The 21,540-nt window shown below is 39.5% G+C and overlaps 1 protein-coding gene across 1 annotated transcript in view; it reads right to left on the minus strand.

The window, feature by feature from the left end:
- LOC104909955 (disks large-associated protein 2-like) overlaps positions 1 to 21,540 on the minus strand; it is a 50,550-nt gene that overhangs the window by 18,100 nt on the left and 10,910 nt on the right. The window contains exon 2 of the mRNA XM_010707856.3: positions 16,144 to 17,213. Within this exon, the coding sequence (XP_010706158.1) occupies positions 16,144 to 17,213 (1,070 nt within the window). The remainder of the gene's footprint in view (positions 1 to 16,143; positions 17,214 to 21,540) is intronic.

A 21,540-nucleotide genomic window follows, 5' to 3' on the forward strand; every position in this document is an offset into this window, starting at 1 on the left:
CTTATCAATGCTTATAAATATCTAAAGGTAAGTGAATGGGATCAGGCTCTTTTCAGCACTGCCCAGATCAGTGACAAGGAGCAATTGCATAGTCTGGAACAGAGGAAGGAACATGAGGAATAACTTCTTTACTTTGAAGGTCACAGCGCACTGGAACAAGCTCCTTGGAGGCTCCTTTTTTGGAGATACTCAAAACACACTCGATCACTTTCCAGTGCAACCTACTATGGGGAACCTGTTTTAGCAGGGGGGTTGGACTCAATAATCTCCAGAGGTCTCTGATTTACTTAAACAATATAAGCAACTCACTGAAATCCATTATAATGATTTACAGTTAAAAAGAAAGATGCGACAGAACACTTTGGTGGACCAGGGCTGATGCACTTGGCAGCATCAAATCCTTTATAAGCATAATACTTCCTATATATTACACAGTACAACGGCATTATTTACCAATACACTATAAATCAGAACTTCAAGTAAAACATATATTAAGGAGTTTCTGCAAAGCAAGATGCCAAATAAAGACTTTCAAGTCAAATATTTTTCAGACCTAAAGACAGAGTTCACTGTGGAGCTGCAGTAAATGTTCCCATTGATTTCAGCAGGATTGGAGTTCAGATTTAAAGACCTAACATGATCCCCCTGTCATCTTTGCTGCCTTTCAAGATATATGAATCAGCCACACAACAGGTGAACTGGAGTGGTGCTTTGAGTCCCAAAAGGGATTAGGAAGGAAATGAAATTGAAAAAAGAGGGTGAACAAGTAAAGATAGAGATATTAAAGAAACAAGCGCAGAGGAGAAAGAGATACTGACGATGGTCTCACGTGGTCAGTGAGATGAATCAGATCACAATGAACAGAGAATGTTAGAGGGGAACATCAAAGAAATAAATTACGAGTTATATTCTTATATGAAGTAACAAGATGGAGCACGAATCTAAATGAATTATGGCTTAAATCATGCAAAGAAACAAACCTTAAGTTTAAGATTCTGTGAAACCTTGATTATTATTCACTTTTGGATGGTGGTTGGATGAATAGCATGAAATTTTTTTGTCCAAACTTGAAACCTGTAAATGTGATACATCCTCTTCATTTCCTTTCTAAAACCTAACATACAAAAAGTATTTTGGAGGAAAGACTTTTGGGATGTGAAAATTAAGAGATATTTACGTGTAGTAGTACTTGTAGGAGTTAGTTCTCTAAAATATACAGTAAAAATATTTTTAAGCATTATTATCCACAACTGGCTGTACAATTTAATGTAAAAATCAGAATTAAAAAATGATACTATGAAATATTAATGGATATCATATGAACAGGCTCTCATTTTTTAAAGCTCTCTATTACTTATATGTCAGCAAAGCTAAAAACAAGTTCCAAATCCTGAAAAAGTTTTAATGGACATCCAGATGAACAAGGTATACAGATATGGATAGGATAAGGATAAAGGAATAAACACAGGCTTAGTTGTAGTGTTGGAAAGTGAAAGCTTATTTTAAAAGAGAGGAATGACTGATAGGAAGCTTTATAAAAAACAAATCTTAGAGTTACATGTCTTACTGTTATTGCTAATTATGTTTCTTATACTTTCTGAGTTCGTAACTTAATTAATTCCAAAGAAAGAACTGAAGAATCCCTACTCCATTTGTGCTTGTGACATACTGCACACACAGGCACACCATGAATCCTGTTATAACCATAATAACCAACTGACTATCATACAAACCTGTTATTGAAATAGAAGCATTATATACAATTAAAATAGGTATGCTTATTTCTTTTTTTTTTACTGTTGTGCCATACAAAGGAACAGAATCCACCAAGCACAGGGATTCTGAAGCCTGGCAAGGAAGTTTCACTGCGTGTTCTCTCAGATTTCATACCCAGCCTATGACAACAGCTGGGGTCCATCTGCTGTCTTCAGAAACAATTAAGGGCCATTGACATTGTTTGTCCTCATGGTGCAAGAAAAGAAGCAAAATCTGAGCCCCAGTTTGGCCAGCGCTGGTTCATTAATGACTTTAACTGATGGGTTAAATATACAGAAAAATCCAGGCAGTCTCAAGCTGCACTGTAGCTTTAAAGAAAAGTAGTACTATAATAATACAGGAAATAGTACAGGAAAGAGTTTTCTTTATACTGAAGTATTAACAACGATGTTTTACAGCAAGTGTGAGGGTCATTATATGTGTATTTTCCAAAATATGAAAGTGCTTTACAGCATGCAGAAATACTTTCTTACAATGGTTACCAGCCCCTGAAATTCCCATCTGCAGAGTTTGCAGCTGCTAACTGGGAATAATTACCCTAATTATCTACTTGCATATAGCAATGAGTGCTGATATTTATAATGTTGAAAAAAAGTCTTCCTTCTGTTCTAGACCTTAACGTGAATTCTTGTGTATGCAGTTTTTACCCACAGAGGAGTTAGACTGCATATTACCATATGAATTTCCTTTTGTAAGAACAACGAGCTGACAAGGTCCAGATCTTTTCCTTTATTTTTGCCACTGGCTGCTGATTTCATTATAAATACTGCAGAAAATCATGAGTTTCTTTCAACAATTAAATACATTGTTGATACGAGGAGCAAAGGGATGTACAGGAAATGGATTTAATTGTTCTGATTCTCATTCACTATGTTATCTTAGGTTTGTTACTGAGGTCCAGAACCTGGTACCTAAAACTTACCTTATTACATTTTATGCAACAGATCCTAGAAGTGAACTTCAGAACCTTAGGTAGGAGCCTGAATTTGCCAGAAAAAGTACGTTGGAGAATTAGCTTCTTTATAACAGTGTCCAAAAGGAATCAAAAGGTCCCTTTAGTTAGTCAATCAAAAGTCAGAGTATGAAGAAAAATCTAAACTCCTTCTTCTTTATAGTGTGTATTGTATCCAGTTACAGGCAGCAGAAAGGTCATTTTGTCATTTCCCATTTAGAACCCATCTTCTGAAAATCAAATTGACTTTTTTTTTTTTTTCTTCCCATAAAATGCTCAGAATTCCTAGGAAGGGCTCAGTAGAAGAGGACTTTGTGTATAAGAATGTGTTGCAGCAATCACGACCCAGGCAATTACCTTGTAAAAAGGGACCTTAGTTATAGTCCTGAGCCAAACACTCTCATGAACTTTATGCACAAGAGTTTTTGCATTAAAATTGTGGATAATATGAAGAAAAAAAGAAATGCCCTAATTCTAAGCTGCCTTATCACTCACTGGGGAACTGGGAAAATGTGGGTTGGAGCCTACATCTTGCAAGGCATGGTCAGGTACAAACGGAACTGAGATCTTAACAGTGTGAATTTAAGTGTTCTAGAGTACAGTTTTTCACATTTCCCTTTCTAGAAGAAAAGCCATTACTCTTGTGTTTTGTCCGAAGTCCTTTGGGTCGGTGTGTATTACTTTTGCTTAGATTACATCGATCAGAAGAACAGGACTGAAGAAGGCTTGCCTTCATACCCGATTGGGCTTCTGCAGTAGGTCTTCCCCAGTTCTCAAATTGCATACATTCTCCATATGTAAACAGAAGTACATTTATGCAGAAAACAAGAATGTATTCACCAAACTTCTGGAATCATGGAATTGCTGAGGTTGGAAGGGTCTTCAGAGGTCTCCAATACAGGCTCCTTGTCAAGGCAATGTCTGGTACAGCAGACAGTCCAGATGGGTTTTGCTAAGAATGGAGACTCCAAAATCTCTCTAGGCAACTTGTTCCCATGTTTAATCATGCTTATGGTAGAAAAATGTTTCCTTATATCTAAACAGAGATGGGAAATCTAGGCTCCCATTCAGGTACTAGTGTTGGCAGTCAGAATACTCAACCTTGAATTTAAAAAACACTGATGTCAAAATTGGAAGAATCAATGAATTATTCATTCTTCTGGAATCTGACTACTGTTAATTCAATGATCTTAGTTCAGGATTTAGCTAAAGAAGTCAAACCAGCAACTGCCATTGGCCTGTCAAAATAGATCTGCCCCTGTTGTTATACCCACTTCTGTGGCATTTGGTCCCAGTGCCAAGAGTTTTAAAGGTGTTCCACCACTGAATTGCTGATCTGCTTAAAATATGGCATACCATTTTATTATCTAAAATGAAACACTTCTAAATATATGGCTTCAGCTGAGGGAGTTGACTATCACTTCTTCTTATTTCTCATACTGAAAGGTTAAAATGAGAATTACCTACCTCAGAGGAGTCCTGTGAAATTTAATTAGCGTGCAGATGTAAAATGCACTGAAATATTCATTTTGACCTAAATCTTATTTTAGTAATATATATTTCACATTTTACTAGAAGCTGTCTGTGCATGAAATTAGACTACAGATGACAGAAAGAAGGGTGAGATAGGAAACAGTATGTAATTGATACGTAATTGTAATTTTATGCTTTCTCAGTCTGGTCAAGATGACAAAAAAAAAAGGACAATATCTGAAATGTAGGTAAATTTTTTTTCTCAAGTGAAATCTTCTTTGAGGAGCTTTAGAAGAACAATCTCTGTGCACAGCTGTAAATAGGTGAAACAGATGAAAATCTTGCAAGGCAGATCGAAATGTTCTTAGCATGGTAGGAATTTTCTTGACATTATAATGAGAGTTGGGAAAACTCTCATTAAGTTAAAACTTAACAGAAGAAGGAACAGTGACTAATTACTAGACTTTTCTTCTTAAATTAATGACATTCTACTGGCTGTGGATGCTAAACACTACTGGTTTTTACAGGGTGATGAGCACATTATCTAAAAATAAAGCTTTGTTTTCTCAGTCGCTAACCTTATGCTTGCATCTCAATGCCATTCTCAGTACACATTTTAATCTACATTTCCTGTATTTTGTTTTTCAAATGTGCTGATTCATTTTTCAATGAGTATGAACTATACAATGAAGCCATTCAAAAACCTCTACAAAATATGTCAGGGACTCCTCCTCACCACTAACAATGCCAATCCTCTTAATTAGCTTTAATTTTCACATGCCACCCCCTACTCCCTGAACGTCTTGACAACTTAGAAGTACAGAGAGTTCTTTCAGCGTTCTCCACAAGTCAATCAACATCAGGATCAAGGCAGGACCTAATCTGAGAATGCAAGATGTATTTGTCTTAACTGCAATTCTCTCTATGCTTTGATATGAATAACCATAGTATGACAGGAAGATGAAGAACATCACATAGATACTAAACAATGTAGGCTTTACAGTGGCTTGCAAACAACAAAACTTCAAATCAGGAATCTGGGAATTGATGGACTCTCAGCACTCATGCATATCACAAAACATAAATATAATATTCTAGCTGGAAAGTTTCAAATAGAAACAACAGTGCCAGTGCTCTTTACTGTCCGATTTTAGTTTTTTATGGGCAATCCCACTCACAGTTGCTCTCCTTGATGAGAAGATTTAATCCAGTGTAACTGGGATTGTTTGCTCACCACTTTTTTACTTTCTAGAGAACATTTCATTAAAATAATACTTATAACAAACAAACAAAGTGAACCAGCAATAGGTTTCCTGATTGGTTTTCCAGCAACTATGCAATTTATAACCTAAGGATGGTTAAATCATAGAATCCTTAGTGTCAGAAGTGACCTTCAAAGGTCATAAAGTCCAACTCCCCTGCAACTAACAGGGACACCACAGCTAGATAGGTTGCCCTGGGCCTGATCCAGCTTCACCTTGAAAGTCTCCAGGGATGGAGCATCAACCACATCACTGTGCAACCTGTTCCAGTGCCTCACCACTCTCACTGTAAAAGACTTTTTCTTTATGTCCAACCTAATTCTACTGTCTTTAAGCTTGAAATCATTTCTCCTTGTTCTATCACAACAGACCCTTGTAAGGAGCCCATCCCCTTACTTCCCATCGTTCCCATTTAGATACTGAAAGGCTGCTATCAGGTCACCTGGGAGTCTTCTCCAGGCCGAACAGCTTCAGCTCTTTCAGCCTGTTCTCATAGGAGAGGAGTTCCATCCCTTGGATCAGTTTTGTGCCCACCGCCTCTGGATGCATTCCAACAGATCCATGTCTCTCCTGTACTGAGGACTCCAAATCTGGACGCAATACTCCATATGAGGCCCCATCAGCACAGAGTAGAGGTGCAGGATCACCTCCCTTGCCCTGCTGGCCATGCTTCTTTATATACAGCCCAGGCTACAGTTGGCTTTTTGGATTGTGATAGCACATTGCTGGCTCACGTCCAGCTTGTCATCTACCAGAACCCCCAGGCCTTTTTTGGCTGGGCTGCACTCAATCCTTTCATCCCCTAGCTTGTATGCATACTGTTGCCTCAACCCAGGTGCAAGACCTGGCACTTGGACTGGTTGAACCTCATGAGGTTCACCCGTGCACACTGCTCATGCTCATGGTTGTGGTGACAGTCTGGCTTTGTTTATATTGTTTGGAGCAATGTGGGGCAAATGCCCACCTCATGACATACTGTGCTTGTACAGCCCTCAAAGAGACTTGCCATTCAGCTAGCTGCAAATACTATGCTCCACAAATCCCACGATACATTGCTGGTTCCCTCTGGGATCTTCTGGATTTGCACCATATTGGCACAGTGAACCAAAGTGTGGTCAGATGTCAGCAGCGAGTTTGTCCTCACTATAAGTGACTTTTCCTTGCTAAGCCCGGAGCTCACTGATATCATAAATACGACATAAGCTTGAACCGAAGGGAGAGTGTGGCTTGTGCTTAAATGAGAACATAGATATAGCCTGTTAATCCAAGACATGAGAACAGTATGAATTCAACCAAGAATGTTAGGTTCTGCTCAACTATGTATTTCCTTTTGTAGGTGACTCAGGATGCTGTCTCATGGTTAGCCTAAGCTGATGAAAAATATACTACCATCAGTGTAGACTGAACAGGTTTTCCTTAAGCAATATTCAGCTTTTCTAGCAAACCCAGTAACTGTAAAGTGACTTAGAGTGTTGGTTGGAAAATAATCCTAACAAGAATAATAAATTTTTTATCTGAGCTGGTGAGGTGCTGCAAACTTGCTGTGCTGCTGCACAGTCATCAGTACTAGAGAGAGGATAAAAATGGCATGATGACTGCTTTATGGTGAAGATTCACTGTCTTGTCTGGAGGCCAAACAAGCCTGCAGCACCCCACATCCATACGGCTCTGCAATCTGTGACTCCAAAGCAGGGTGTCTTCTGAGAATGGTCTCTGATCTGCAGTATGTCCTGATCTGTACCCAGGAGCCGTTTAGGGAAATTCTAGCTGTCTGGAATCAAAACAGTGCCTGAGAGGCCGAATAACAAAACAGCATAGAGAATCAGGATGTAGTGCCAAGGAACTTTTCTGAATACTATTCAGTTTAGTATTTAGATTGAGTTGGAAGCTTTAAAGGTCATCTGGACCAAGCCTCCTTCAGTGAGCAGGGATACCTACAGCTAGATCAGGGTGCTCAGAGCACCTACAGTTACAGCAGATTGCTTACAGCCCCATCTAGTCTGGCTTTGAGTGTCTCTAGGGATGGGGCATCCACCACCTCTCTGGGCAACGTGCTCCAGTGCCTCACCACCTCTGGATGGCATCTGGTCCCTCTGGGGTGTCGACTGCACTACATAGCTTGGTGTCATCAGCAATATTGCTGATGGTGATTTTGTTAGTATGGATGTAGTCTAAGGGAGCACGTGTTTCAATAATGCACAAGCCACAGAAGAATCAAAGAGACACTTGAAACTTCTCAAGCTTCTGAAAAAAAGGCAGCATTTCTGCCAGTTAATTTACCATAGTCTCAACCCCAAGTGTTTTTTTCTTTTTTTCTCCTTGCCTTGTTGGGCCAGCTCATTGCTGCCTTTTCATTTACATCTTTCTCCTTGAATTGAATTAATTGAACTACAATGCAAATTCTGCTCAAGCCAATAAAACTAAGCATCACATTGCTCAAAGACCTACACTGAACTACAGCTCATCATTCACTGCAAATGAAAGGGAGTCAGGAATACACCTACAAACAAGGCAGCAGAGAAGGGCCATAGAACCACAGCAACTGAAATTAACTACAAATTTTACTGATTGATGCTTTTGGGAAAAGAAGACTAAGTTAATTGAAATATATCTGCAGAGTGGATGGAGCCCAGCTATCTGCACAGCACAGTGAAGAAAAATTACAAAAAAGGAAAAAAACTCTGAGTTGAATTTATGACAATTAATAAAGTAAATTGTAAATAACAGTTGTGAGTATTTGGGAGGTAAAGGAATGATACAGCATTTCAGCTGAGTAATATACAGAACTACAACACAGTAGAATTATGGGCTGGTTGCATATTATTTGTTCTCCATGTGCTTTAAAGATCACAGGCGCCAGGAAGAAGAATTAAAAGGCCTTCTACTTTGTTGTTTCAATTTTGTCAGACATTAAGCAGAGCTGAGGAAAAACTGACTGGAATCTAAGCTACCCTGAGAGATGCAGGACTGCACTTGGACATTTCTTCTGTCCTGGGTAAATTCTGCCTTTTCCTTTTATCTGGACTGAGAAGTCCAAACAACATGGATATGTGTGTAAACAACATGTATGCAGATGCAAAACTTATATATATGGTAACACCTAATTTGTAGGATTCCTGCTGTATCTTCCCTATTAATGTGAGGTAGAAGTGAGAAAAACAGAAGTCCCCCATTGGGAAACTACCTTTTAGCTACTGTGTAAAGCAGAAGAGGCCTGGAAGGGCGTTCAGGTGGAGCCATAAAGTACATCCACTGCACCTAAGGGGCTCTGGGAAAAGAGAGGCCTAATTTTCTGCTACCTTGGAAACTTATGCATTAAAGTTAGTGACACAAACATTGATATTTGCATATTTTTTATGACCAATGAAGGTGTGGGAGACAAGACTACCACAGTGTGATGTTCATGCTCCTACTACTATGTCCTTTTCCAGCCACAGTCAGAAATAGAAAGTATCATCAGTCCACTCTGTGCTGCATGATCGATCTATCAGTAAAAATCACCTACAGATCCTTCTGCAAATGTCTTTGCCTTTACCACTGTAGATACAAAGGGAAATTCAGAGTTGATCTGTTACCTTATCACAGAAACACCAAGGTTGGAAAAGACCTACAAGATCATCCAGTCCAACCATCCAACTATCACCATAGTTCTCACTAAACCATATCCCTCAATACAAAATCCAAACATTCCTTGAACACCTCCAGGGTCGGTGTCTCCACCACCTCCTTGGGCAGCCCATTCCAGTGCCTGACCACTCTTTCAGAGAAGTAGTTTTTCCTAACTTCCAGCCTGAATCTCCCCTGGTGCAGCTTGAAGCCATTCCCTCTAGTCCTATCACCAGTTACACGAGAGAAGAGGCTGATCCCCAGCTCACTACAACCTCCCTTCAGGCAGTTACAGAGAGCAATAAGGTCTCCCCTGAGCCTCCTCTTCTCCAGACTGAACAACCCCAGCTCCTTCAGCTGCTCCTCATAAGGCCTGTGCTCCAGACCCCTCACCAGCTTTGTTGCCCTTCTTTGAACCCGCTCCAGGGCCTCAATGTCTTTCTTGGGGCTCAAAACTGGACACAGTACTCGAGGTGCGGCCTCACCAGAGCTGAGTACAGGGAGACAATCACTTCCCTGCTTCTGATGCAAGCCAGGATGCCATTGGCCTTCTTGGCCAGCTGGGCACACTGTTGGCTCATGTTCAGAGCATTATCATTACCTGTGGGCAAAACCCATACATCACTCATTGTCAATGAAGTACACAGTGAGAAAAAAAAGGTCCATAAGGGAAAAGAGAGGTGCTCCCCACATACTTAAAACACATGGCATCTCCAAAATCACAGACTGCAGACGTTGCAGAGTAACTATAGAGCTAGACATGCAAGAAGAACCTAAGAGGCAGCATCCTCAAGCCTGACCTATAAGATCTGTATTAAACAGTGCATTTTTTAAATCTAGGCAGAAAATGATAGTTTTTATTTTTTTCCTATTTGTTATAATGGTACTAGTGCGAAAAAAGCATCTTTAAATGTCTTTAAAACATAAATAATTTTAAAGACTATATAAAACATGCCTTTCATACATTTTTCTCATTATAACTAAGAAGTGTTTTGTACAGTTAACTCCAAAGGACTGCAATTATTTAGAGCACAGAGTGAAATGAGTGGCTTCATCCTGTCTAGCTACTAGGTGATGCTAAGTTATCTGCATACTTTCAAAAAGATCACTTCTCCTAGCAGAGACGTTGTCCACATGTACCTTCAGCCATTTAAACACATGCAACTGCACTTGAAAAAAAACAAAACCACAATGAACAGCTATAAGTACAGCACCAGGTGGAAAAAAAAATCAAAATAATATTTACGAACTCTTCACCATTTTTGTGCCGTTACGTTCTTGCAAGAAAACATCCTGGCTGTCCAGCAGAGGAGCCAGGTGTGCCCAAGGCAGCTGCCAGTAGCACAGGAGTGCGTGCAGTCACCGTGGCCCCACACTCTCATTTGACAGATGAGACTGGCCCAGGTGTATAAAATATTAACTTCTGACTGGAAATTTCTCCAGCGACACCTTTGGGTAACAACTACAAAGGTCAGCCTTCAGCTTTGCTGAGGTTAATGTCAAAAAACAATTTGGCAGCACACAGTACTAACATTTTAAAGGAGGACAATTCTGCCTGATTAAAGGGCAGTAGGATCACGGCCTCCCTTTTCTGCTCCCAGCCTTGATGCTTCTGCAATAGAAGGGCTTTGTTTTGGCTGCTAACAAATACTAACTCTGAGATCTTTCTATTCCTGTTCAGAAGAAGAAGCTTCAGCAATCCACTGAAGTCAATATGAGCTTCCTAGTACACAGGCATGAAGGCAAGTGCACTGTTATATCACTGATTACTACGGTAATTGACACCAGTAGACTAAGACAGCGGCTTAGTCAGAGCTTTACAGCATCACTGATAGAACGATATTGTTGGTTGCTTTTTTCGCCTGCTTAGGGACAGGGCAATGCAGCCCACTCCATTCCTGCTCTGGGAAGGCACTGGGTTAGATGAGATGTCCCTGTGGGACTGTACTGGGCTGTAGAGAGGCAAACAGCTCAGCACATGTCCATGCTGGCTGAGGATGCTGATTGCCTTGCAATCCGCACAAGCCTTTTCTGCTGTGGAAACAGCCCAGTTAATTTGGTCATAAATCGTAGTGAAGGCAGCGTGGGTGATACTGGCTCAGACATTAGTACCGAAAGTCTGCTAGCTTTGGCTGGTGGAGTATTGGATGTCATTTTTGTAGCTCATATACGGGTGTTATGTTGGGCCAACAGACACAATCTCATTTCTCAGCGTTTCAAAAATGAAGTGCTGAGAAATGTGCTTTGGGTTCAAACCCATCTTCGCTCACCAGGGGAGGAATGCAGTGCAGCAAGTGACTCTCCAGGGCAGCAATTGAGTTCGTGGGACTATGCCTTGTCCCCAGACAAATTTGTGGAAAAATGCAACTGAGAGCTTAATGCCTATTACTCCATTAGCTTGTCCTCAAAACTCTTCTCCATACAGGTATAGCTTAAACCAGCAAAGAGCCTTGTTGAAACCGATGTGTTTTTGTTTTTTTCCTTTTTCTTTTTTAAGAGACCAACTCTTGAGCTTCTCTTTCATTCTGCGGAGTACACAGCTGACATTATTACCCACAAGCTTAGCAGTGCCGGTGCTGTAATGGATGACGCTCGTACTTAAATGCAGTAGGAAGACAGGAGTGGGCTGAAGCCATTTTTAGAACAACATGCTATTTTCTTTTTCACTGCTGACTCACTCACTGTACCTTGTGGTATGTTTACCTTGATTGCTTGCTGCTTCACAGGCTGTTGAATGGCTGAGGGAGGAATATTAATCAGGAACACGCAGCACTGTGCTCCAGAACTTCATAGATGGTAACTGCTATGCTTTTGGCTGTGTTTTGGCTTTACTGTAGGAATCAGTTTTCTTTAACTAACACTCACAGGTATTTCAGCCCTGGAAACTATAAGGCACACTTCTGTATTCATAAGTTTTGTACAGCTATCTAGTTCATACACTTTTTTTTCTTCCTGTTGAAAATCTTTGCTTCTCACTCATGTCAAGTTAAAATTAATCCGTATGTATGTGTTGAACCTAATTAGCAAAAACAACCAATGAAGATAAAAGAGCTCTCAAAACTCATTTATCTTTTTTCCTTACATATTTTACATTAAAATTAAAATGACATAGAGAGCAGTAACAGCCACTACAGTTAAAGCTACACAAAAGTACACTTAAAATATGTGTGTGATCTCCATGGATTATTCTGCCTACGGAGAGAGATGACAGAAACGTTTGGTGCCCAAAAATGCATTTGTAGCTCAGTTTGTCTGCATTCAAAACTGAAATTGAAGGCCCATGAGTAAAACTTGCTAATCATTCACCAGAATTTAATAAATGCTATCAGTATTCAGTTGCAAAATGACTGCTCTCTGCTCTTGAACTGACTGCTGTGCTAGCCAACTGGTCTGGGTTCACATTACAGCTAAGGTGGTTTAAGAGCTAGCTGGAGCTCAAAGGTACTCCCACTCGTTCCTGTTCCCTTCTCCAGTCTGCACGGTAGCAGGAGTGATACAAATCTGGTCTAGTAATGAATAGCTTCAGATCACAACAACAATCAGCTTCATACAGCTTTATGCCTACTAATTTTGTTCTCTTAAACTGGCCACTTTAGGACTATTCCAGCCATGCTGAAATAAGGTAAATGGTCAAGGTGGCATGGAGAGCAGTATGACCATATATATGACCATACGAACCACCCTTGACTTGGACCAGCACACTACCTGAGCAGGAGCCCTCCTGCTACAAGGTGTGTGGGAGAGCAGGAATGTGAGAAACCTAGGAGAGAGCCAGAGGCTAGCTTGGAACTTTAACAGGTTAAAGAAATGCCTCCTTTCTAGTCTAGGACATGACTCAAGCATATAATACACAGATGCTTTTATCACCTCTTTTCTCCTGTTTTTAATCATCTGTGAATCCGATAGAAGCTCACTTCTTAGAAAGCAATTTCCCTTGTTAATCCTTTGAAGGCTTGGTTTTTAGGAAATTACAGCTCAGTAATTACTATGGAAGAGAAAATGGAAGCTCAGAGCAAGACAGACAGAAGGTGGTTTCAAGTACAGGTCTAAGACAACGCCATGCACTTCCAGCTAAAGATAATGTTTGCCAAAACGCGCCAGTGGAAAACACAAGTAGTAATATCTCATTGATGGTGTTGAAAGAAAAACTAAGACCACTGGATAGAAAAATGACTCAGATCCAGTTGACATCACTCAGGAGAAACGTCTTTTAATGACATGTGCTGTAATTCTATAAACATAAGGATCTAACAAAGACCTGGGGGCTTCATGCTTATCTGCACACTTATGTACCTCAGGGAAACCACTGCTGCACAATGAACTGCATAATCCCTTGAACATTTTCATTTCCAGATATCGCGGAGTGTGTAGTAAACTCTCCTGGCTAGGGATCCTGAGACATTTCTCTACCTTCCTCAATTTCTCAACCTGGTGATTATTTTCATCCAGTCATTATTTACTGATGCTTCCTTCACTGCTGTAAGAAAAGTTAAATATCCTTCCTCGGTTTTGCAGACAGATTCACTGAAATCTGTGCTGATTAACAAATTACATTTCCTGGGTCAGAGAGAAAGTTCACGGCAGAGCTAATAATGGGATTTATATCCCTGGTCTTAATGATTACATTGTGACAGTGCAGCATCCCTCAACGGAGAAGTTTCAAACCCTTGTATTTAGCTAGGACATTGACAGAATGGGGTCCCTTCATTTGTTTGCTGACCTTGGGCTAGTGAATAAGCAAGCGAATCAATCTGAAAGATATCCACGCACTGGATGCAGATTCTACAGAACATATATTTTATTTGAAAATTTCGCAGTGAAAATATTCATGACATATAATTCTTTGTATTATTGCTTTGGACTCAGCTATAAATTGTTTATTGTAGTAACTGAGCCCTTAAGTCTAGACAGATTGACATTATAGCATCTCTGTGAATTAGAGAATGGTTACTATTCCATTTTAAAAGAAGCTTAAAGCCAGAGATCACAGAGGAAGTCTCTGGTACAGCAAAAATCTAAATTCATATCTCCCAGATTTTAAATTGGATGGAGACCTACCAGTTGATGAACCTTTCTAATTGCTAGATGAAACTTCTTTCTAGCAGTTATCCCTGATTCACCAAAAGCATAAAACAAAGACTTCTGGAAAAAAAAAAAAGTAAGAAAATATTTTCCTGTTCCCTAGGCCTGCCACTGGGCTTGACCCAAAACTTAGCAGTAATGAAGTTAATGTTTGAACTCTGTGTTTCACATTCACTTGAGGATGCTGATAAAGGATGGAAATAAGGGCAGGGTTCATGAAAAGTAAGAAACGGTGGCTTTTGCAAGGAGAAAGTGTGTTGTAAGAGTGAAATAATAAGCAAACAAACAAGGAAACATAAAATCACATAATTGTTTGATTTCAAACATGATGAAAAGGAAATCAAGAAACCCAAAGATACAGAAGATGTAGACTTGTATGAGTGGAAGTATAAGGATATTACGCTAAGGAAAAAGCCAGCAAAATCTAAACTTCTTCATAATGTAAGATCCATATCCTTGATTTTATAACACAGACTGAAGTGGAGGTCTCTGTACAAGATACGCTTCCAGTTCTGGCTCATTGAACTAGATTAAAACTTCCAGGGAAGGGCAGGCCATTTTACATGCATGAGAACTGTACTTGGATATGAAACAATATTACAGCTGTCAGCCTTAATGGGAACCAATTTGCATCGAAATGCTATGAGGGTTGCAACTTATTTATTTTCCTTTCTCTTCGATGAGGAACTTTCCCTCTTTAAGTAGAAAGATTGATCCTGGATGGCTATATAAGTATTTGAAAAGATCTGTCCCTTCAAGTGTGACTCAGTAAGATTGGTTCCCTATTGCTCAGAGGGAAGAGAGTTCCACACAGAAGTAGGCAGCAGTCTGTGTCTGTTGGCTTTTGCAGAGCCCATGGGAACTGGAGATCTCTCCATACATAAATCTGGAGTGAAGATTTGCCCGGGTTAATGTGAGAACCAGTTAAATTCTGGAGAAAGTTCATTAAAAAGAAATTAAAAAGAAGATGCTCGGAACAACTTTGGCTTTGCAGGCTGTACTTGGTAAAACTACCAAGGGGAATATTTGTATAATATGTTTTTTCCAGTGGCAATGACAGCTAAAGAAATTCCCCTCCCAGCTGCTCCTTTCTACACTGCTCCCAGTGCAGTTCTATGTATGCCCTGAGGTGCTAATCATACTTTCATGGCACTTTGCTGTACCTACACCATGTAAGTGGTGTAAATGTCCAAAAAGAAATATTTTGGAACTATTTTTTAAACCCTTATCAATTCAGGATCTAGATCATTGTGCAGCATCATAAATGGTTACACCTGCATGATTCTGAGGTGGCAAATGGCAGCAAGCAACAAATTAAGAGTTTAAATCTAGGAGAAAGTGAGAGCTGCTAGAGAAAACAAGAGAACATCACATATAGTCTGAGTACTGGGACTGAAATATCTATCTCCTCAAGGTATTCTTATAATTATTAACAAGGGTAGATTATAGTATGATTTCAAAAGAAGCTCAGCTCAGTATGATTTTGATTGACCCAGTCACTAAAAGGAACTTTGTGAATAATCACCATCATGACAAAGCGATTGAGTATGCCAGTAAATGTATTCTCTTGTTACTTAAACAACCTGGAGAAAGGAATAAATTAACACAACAATAGGATTCCACACCACCTGCTTTTAAAATCACTCATTTACTGTTGTACTTGACACATTATTTCTAGCCCCAGACTGCTGGGACAACTGCCTCTTTTTCAGTCTGAGCTATGGATTTTAATTAGGATGTGCAGCATGAACTCTGATGATTACAACAAATTCCCTGATCTTCAATTTATATCACATCTCCTGTATTTATTTTTTAGTCTATTCCCTACAGAAAAAAGACTAAAGCAAGAGTTTTTTTTCCACTGTAATGGAACGTTTGCATTAGGTGAGACATATGATCTTCAGAGAGATATACACATGAGTTCTGTATTTTCACGACTATGCATCATCTGTGTTGCTTTTCCCATTACAAATGTTAAGAAAATCTTCTTACCTGAAGATAATGGCACGGCCTCAAGGAAGGTTTGATTTCCTGATGAACCAGAGGCTTATCTAAGTTCAGTGATGATTTGCGATAAGCTTCTTTAGCCTGACTTACTGTAAGTGTGGACCAAGAACTCCTTTTCATATATTTACTATCAGGGGTCATTGCTAGCCCTTCACAAGCTGAACATTTCACGTCATTGTTACTTTTGGAAGTCTTCAATGACAGATCCCCAAAATGTCCCTGGAGCGCCTCAGGGTAGCAATGGGATATATGATCTGCATGGTGCCTATTTACCACACTAGGGGTTCGATAAGTGCTATCACTGTCCAAATTGTCATCAGAGCTCCACCAACTGCTCATTCCAGATTTATGCTTGGTTTCTGGTTTTCGCTCCTTACTTTTACTCCTTTTGCTATGCTTGGAATGGTGTCCATGATGATGATCGTCCCCTCGACTGTCTCCCTTTGTTCCATTGACATTGCCCTTGGATGATCCTTCCAGAGAATGAGATTTAGTAAAAAGTTTCTGGACTGAATGAACGAGATGGCGTATTCTTCCTGGGCTCTCACTGCGTTGTTCTGCAGCTGTTGAGGTCCTCTGGTACTGTAAAGTGTGAAACCCATCCCGGTGAAGAGGAAGTTGTTTTTCAAACTGGTCCAAAAGGTTTGCAGGAATGCGGTTAATCTTAGGGTTACCGTGAGACATGGCGCAGTCGTCTCTTGTGTCGTAATGTGAGCTGTAGTGCATTCTGGGGAAAGTGCTACTTGACATGTGATCGCCCATTACCATGGGCATCATCATGCATTCAGAATGAATGGAGCTGCGCGGCGAGCAACGATGGTGGTCCATCGGGCAACTCTCCGTGGGGCTGAGAAGATACGATTGCCTTGGTTCCTGCCCATGGTGGATATGGTCGTGGGTGTGTTCACAATCTTCAGGGGATGCTAAGCCACAAGTATGAGCTGAACATAACTGTGGTTGGTTGCGACTGCCAGATAATCCTTTCATATTCCTCGAAGCAGGAGAATATCTTTCTTCATTGAAGTGGTGAGAAGGCGACCATGAGTACTGCTGGTCTGTCAGGAAAACACATAGAACCCATGTTATCTGTCTGATTAAAGTATTAACTTGAAAAATCCAAGCATACTGAAAAACTAAACTATTTTTCTCTATAAACTAGATGGAAAGTCTCATTGTTCAGGAAATTTCATTCACCATTTTAAAACATTTTAAAACATTAACATTATTCACTGCAAGCAATTTATGAGGTGAGTGCAGCTTCCTTCCTGTTTGCAAAATTGTCTGCCAGCAGCTTTACAATTTTATGAAGTTATTCATTATGCAAATTTTCTCAAATACATTTAACAGATACATTCAAGTATTTGGTTTATTATTTGATATTTGGAATTCATATGTCATGCTTTGTGGCTAGTCATTTAAACTACATGGGTCTCGTTTCTATTTCTGGGGTTTCACAGTTGGATATCTCAATCTAAAGATAAAGTCATTTTCTTATTACATTCAATTTCATTTTCTTAAATGAATCTCATCTTCAGGATCTCAATTTCACTGTTCATAAACACAATGAAAAAGCGCAAAGAAGAAGAACATGAACATGCTGAAATCAAGCCTTAATTTTTGTATCATTAAATGTTTTACGAATAAACATTTCATACTATTTGAACAGATCTGTTACCATTATTTCCATATACATACTATCTTCTCTATTAAGCCATTTTTTCCTCTGAAGTCCAACTTACAAAATATTTATTCCAAAACTCTACATTATTCCAGATAGAACAAATATTGTTAGGTATAAGCTACTGGTTATTATACACAATTATTTGTTCCTATGGGTCGTGTACTTTAAGCTGTGGTTTATTAAACAGGCATGATTACTCAATAAACGTAGCTTGTAAGTGAAGATTTTGATACTCAAGCCTTTGATATTTTTTTCTTTCATGCAATTTCTAGCAGCTGTCAAATGCTAAAAACGAAAAAAAAAATCAGTTGCCTTCTTCAATTTCAGCTTATTTAAACAATAATTCAAAATCAGACGAAGATATTGGATGCACGACAGTTCTTTACAGGATCAGACAGATCCTGTACAACCCATTTAGCACAGCCTTTCTGCAGATATGCTCTAAAAATTCTAACTTGCACAAGTACCTGATACAAAGAAACTGAAGGCCTGGTCCAAAATGGAAGCCAGACAATATGCACTTATTACATATAGCAACATAGCCTGACACTGAACGTCAGCCTCCTAGAGATAACACAGTATGCAGGAGCACTTTCAGAGGTGTCTATGTCAAAATCGTATTCCCACTGCTGGTGAAAACTCGATACCTGCATATTGTCCTGAAGCAATTAATATCTGCCTTTTTCCAATTAACAAATGTTATAATACCTTCAATACAGAAAGCACTTGTGGCAAGTCTTTAGCATCAGCAATCTTATAACCCAATGCTCTAAATTTCCTATAGTAGTAGATGCTTAGTTAATTTTATTACATCTTAGCTTCAATAGAGCTTCACATCATGTTTTAAAATTAATGTAGAATTAAACTAATAGACAATAAAATATTCATCTTGGGTGCAGTGCTGCTGCACTAAAATCAAAGATGGTCTTGTGTCCTAAAATTACCTCTAGCTTTTATCATGGCATGAAACTGATACTTGTGTGTTTACATCCTTTTCTGCTTCTATTTTGTTTTTATAACCTTTTATTTTTAATTTAGTTTTTTGGCTTTTCACATTAAAATAAAAATTTATTACTGTTCATTACTCAATCTGTTGTACTCTTTAGCTTATAATACCCCTCATAAATGAAGTTACAAAAAGGAAATAACATAATTTTGATTATCCAATTAAAAGTTCAACTATATATAGACAAAGCTGTAAATTATAGCAGTGTATTGAGATTAAGCCACATAAGTAGCATTGTAATTAATGACACTTAACCCAACATATTACCAAACATTATCAAGGGAATAATAACAGTTCACATGTTGAACTTAGACTGTGCTTCTTGTAAAGGGGTTCCAAAGCACCTGACAGAAACTACTGCATTAGTTCTTACAATCTCATGAGACACAGAAGGCACTGTTCTCACTGTTCTACTTTTGCAGAAAAGGGAACTGGAACAGAAGCAATGTTTTCCAAAATGGCTCTGAATTTGCTAGTTTTCATTTCATAGTCGTATGAGTCAAAGGGAGGTGGAAGGAAACTCCTCCATAACTCTGAGACACAACGGCAACAGGCCTCCCAAAGCCTTTTCATTAGTATCTTGAACATCTGTGAAAGAGATTAACTCCTGTGCTATGAATTGCCAATGCATTTCAAAACAAAACAAACAAACAAAAAACCCGAAGAAAATAACAACAAAAAAAGAAAGACATGCAAAAGAAAAGAAAGAGCCAATAAGAAGGATCTCACTTAAACATGTTCCGTGGAACAGAACTGCCAGTTCTTGGTGATTTCTTTTGGCCTCGTACACCATATGATACAGCTCAGAGAAAGCTTCAACATTTTCATCCTGATATATCCTTATATATATATAATATGAGATAGCCAGATTTGCTGGCCTGCAGTGAGTAATGTAACAACAGCTTTTTGATCCTTCATGGTTTCCTATGATTCAAGCTCAGTGTAACTATAGAAAAAATATATTTTCCTGTATGTTGCTTCTATAGACATGTCATTGTATATGCCTCAGGCAATTTCTGGTGTTTTTTTTTATTAAATTTTTTTAAATACACAGCTAGAAGCTGATATAGGCATTTAATAAGCATAATCAAAGTAATTAAAAGAAATAAAAAATGGGCATTTTCCAAAAGTAATTTTCCCATTTTAATCTGCCAGGGAGAGTATCATAGAATGGCTTGGGTTGGAAGGGTCCCCAAGGATAATAAGTTCCAACCCCCTGCCACAGGCAGGGCCACCAACTTCCAGGTCTGGTACTAGACCAGGTTGCCCAGGGCCCCATCCAACCGGGCCTTGAACACCTCCAGGGATAGAGAAACCACAACCTCTCTGGACAGCCTGTTCCAGTACCTCACCACTTTCTCTGTAAAGAACTTCCCCTGGCATCCAATCATCTAAACCTTCCCTCTTTGAGCTTAAAACCATTCCCCCTTTGTCCTGTCACTGCCTACCCTTGAAAAAGTTGATTTCCCTTCTGCTTATAATCCCCTTTTAAATACTGTAAGACTGCAATGAGATCTCCTTGCAGCCTTCTTTTCTCCAGGCTGAACAAGCCCAGCTCCCTCAGCGTGTCTTTGTAGGAGAGGTGCTCCAGCACCCTGATCATCTTTGTGACCCTCCTCTGGACCCTCACCAGCAACTCTACATCTTTCCTGTACTGGGGGCCCCAAACATGGACACAGTACTCCAGATGGGGTCTCAAGAGGGCAGAGTAGAGGGGGACAATCACCTCCCTGTCCCTGCTGGCCACCCCTCTTCTGATGGAGCCCAGGATACCATTTGCTTTCCGAGCTGCAACCACACACTGCTGGCTCATGATAAGTTTTTCATCCACCAGTACCCCCAGGTCCTTCTCTGCAGGGCTGCTCTCAAGCAGCTCTTCTCCCAGTCTGTATACATATTGGCAATTTCTCCAGCCCAAGTGCAAAACCTTGCATTTTGCTATGTTGAACCTCATTATGTTCACATGGGCCCACCTTCCAAGTTTGTCAAGATCCCTATGGATGGCATCCATTCCTTCTAATGTGCCAACTGCACGATTCAGTTTGCTGTCACCAGCAATCTTTCTGAGGGTGCGCTTGAGCATCGATGTCATAGTTGAGTCATCGATGTCGGTGATGAAGTACCTGATACTGAATAAAGTTCCAAATTACTTTACATGTGTATCTTCTAAATCTGGGCTCTGCTCAGAATATCAAACCTGTTCAATGTCAAAGGCACCACTACTTTTTCTTATAAGCTATCATAAAATTTTCAGAATTTTGTCTTATTATAGACATATTTGTTAAGTCACTTATGCTTTGCACTATTCATTCAAGCTTTTTGGGAGGTCTGTTTCAGGGCTCAATGAAACAATTGAGCTATGGCTGATCGAATTACTGTACGATAGCAGACCAGAGTGTAATTGACCATGTGCTAGCTCTTAGCCTGCCAGAAATACAAAGAAAAATGTGCTAGCTTGAAATTCAATTAAGTTAACATACTTTTCAAGCATTTGGAGGGGGCTAGAAATGTGCCTATGGTGAATGCCCACAGCTCAGTTGATTCACAAAAACTTACAACGTGTGTTGGTTTTATTTTTCTCCTGAATTGTATAAAGAGAAAGCTAAGATCATAAAATTTTGTATAAAAAAAATAACTAATGCCGGAGGTATCCAATAATACTCTAAAAATATCAAAGTAATTGAGAGTACTAATA

The sequence above is a fragment of the Meleagris gallopavo genome, chromosome 2 (assembly GCF_000146605.3).
Source record: "Meleagris gallopavo isolate NT-WF06-2002-E0010 breed Aviagen turkey brand Nicholas breeding stock chromosome 2, Turkey_5.1, whole genome shotgun sequence".
NCBI lineage: Eukaryota > Metazoa > Chordata > Aves > Galliformes > Phasianidae > Meleagris > Meleagris gallopavo.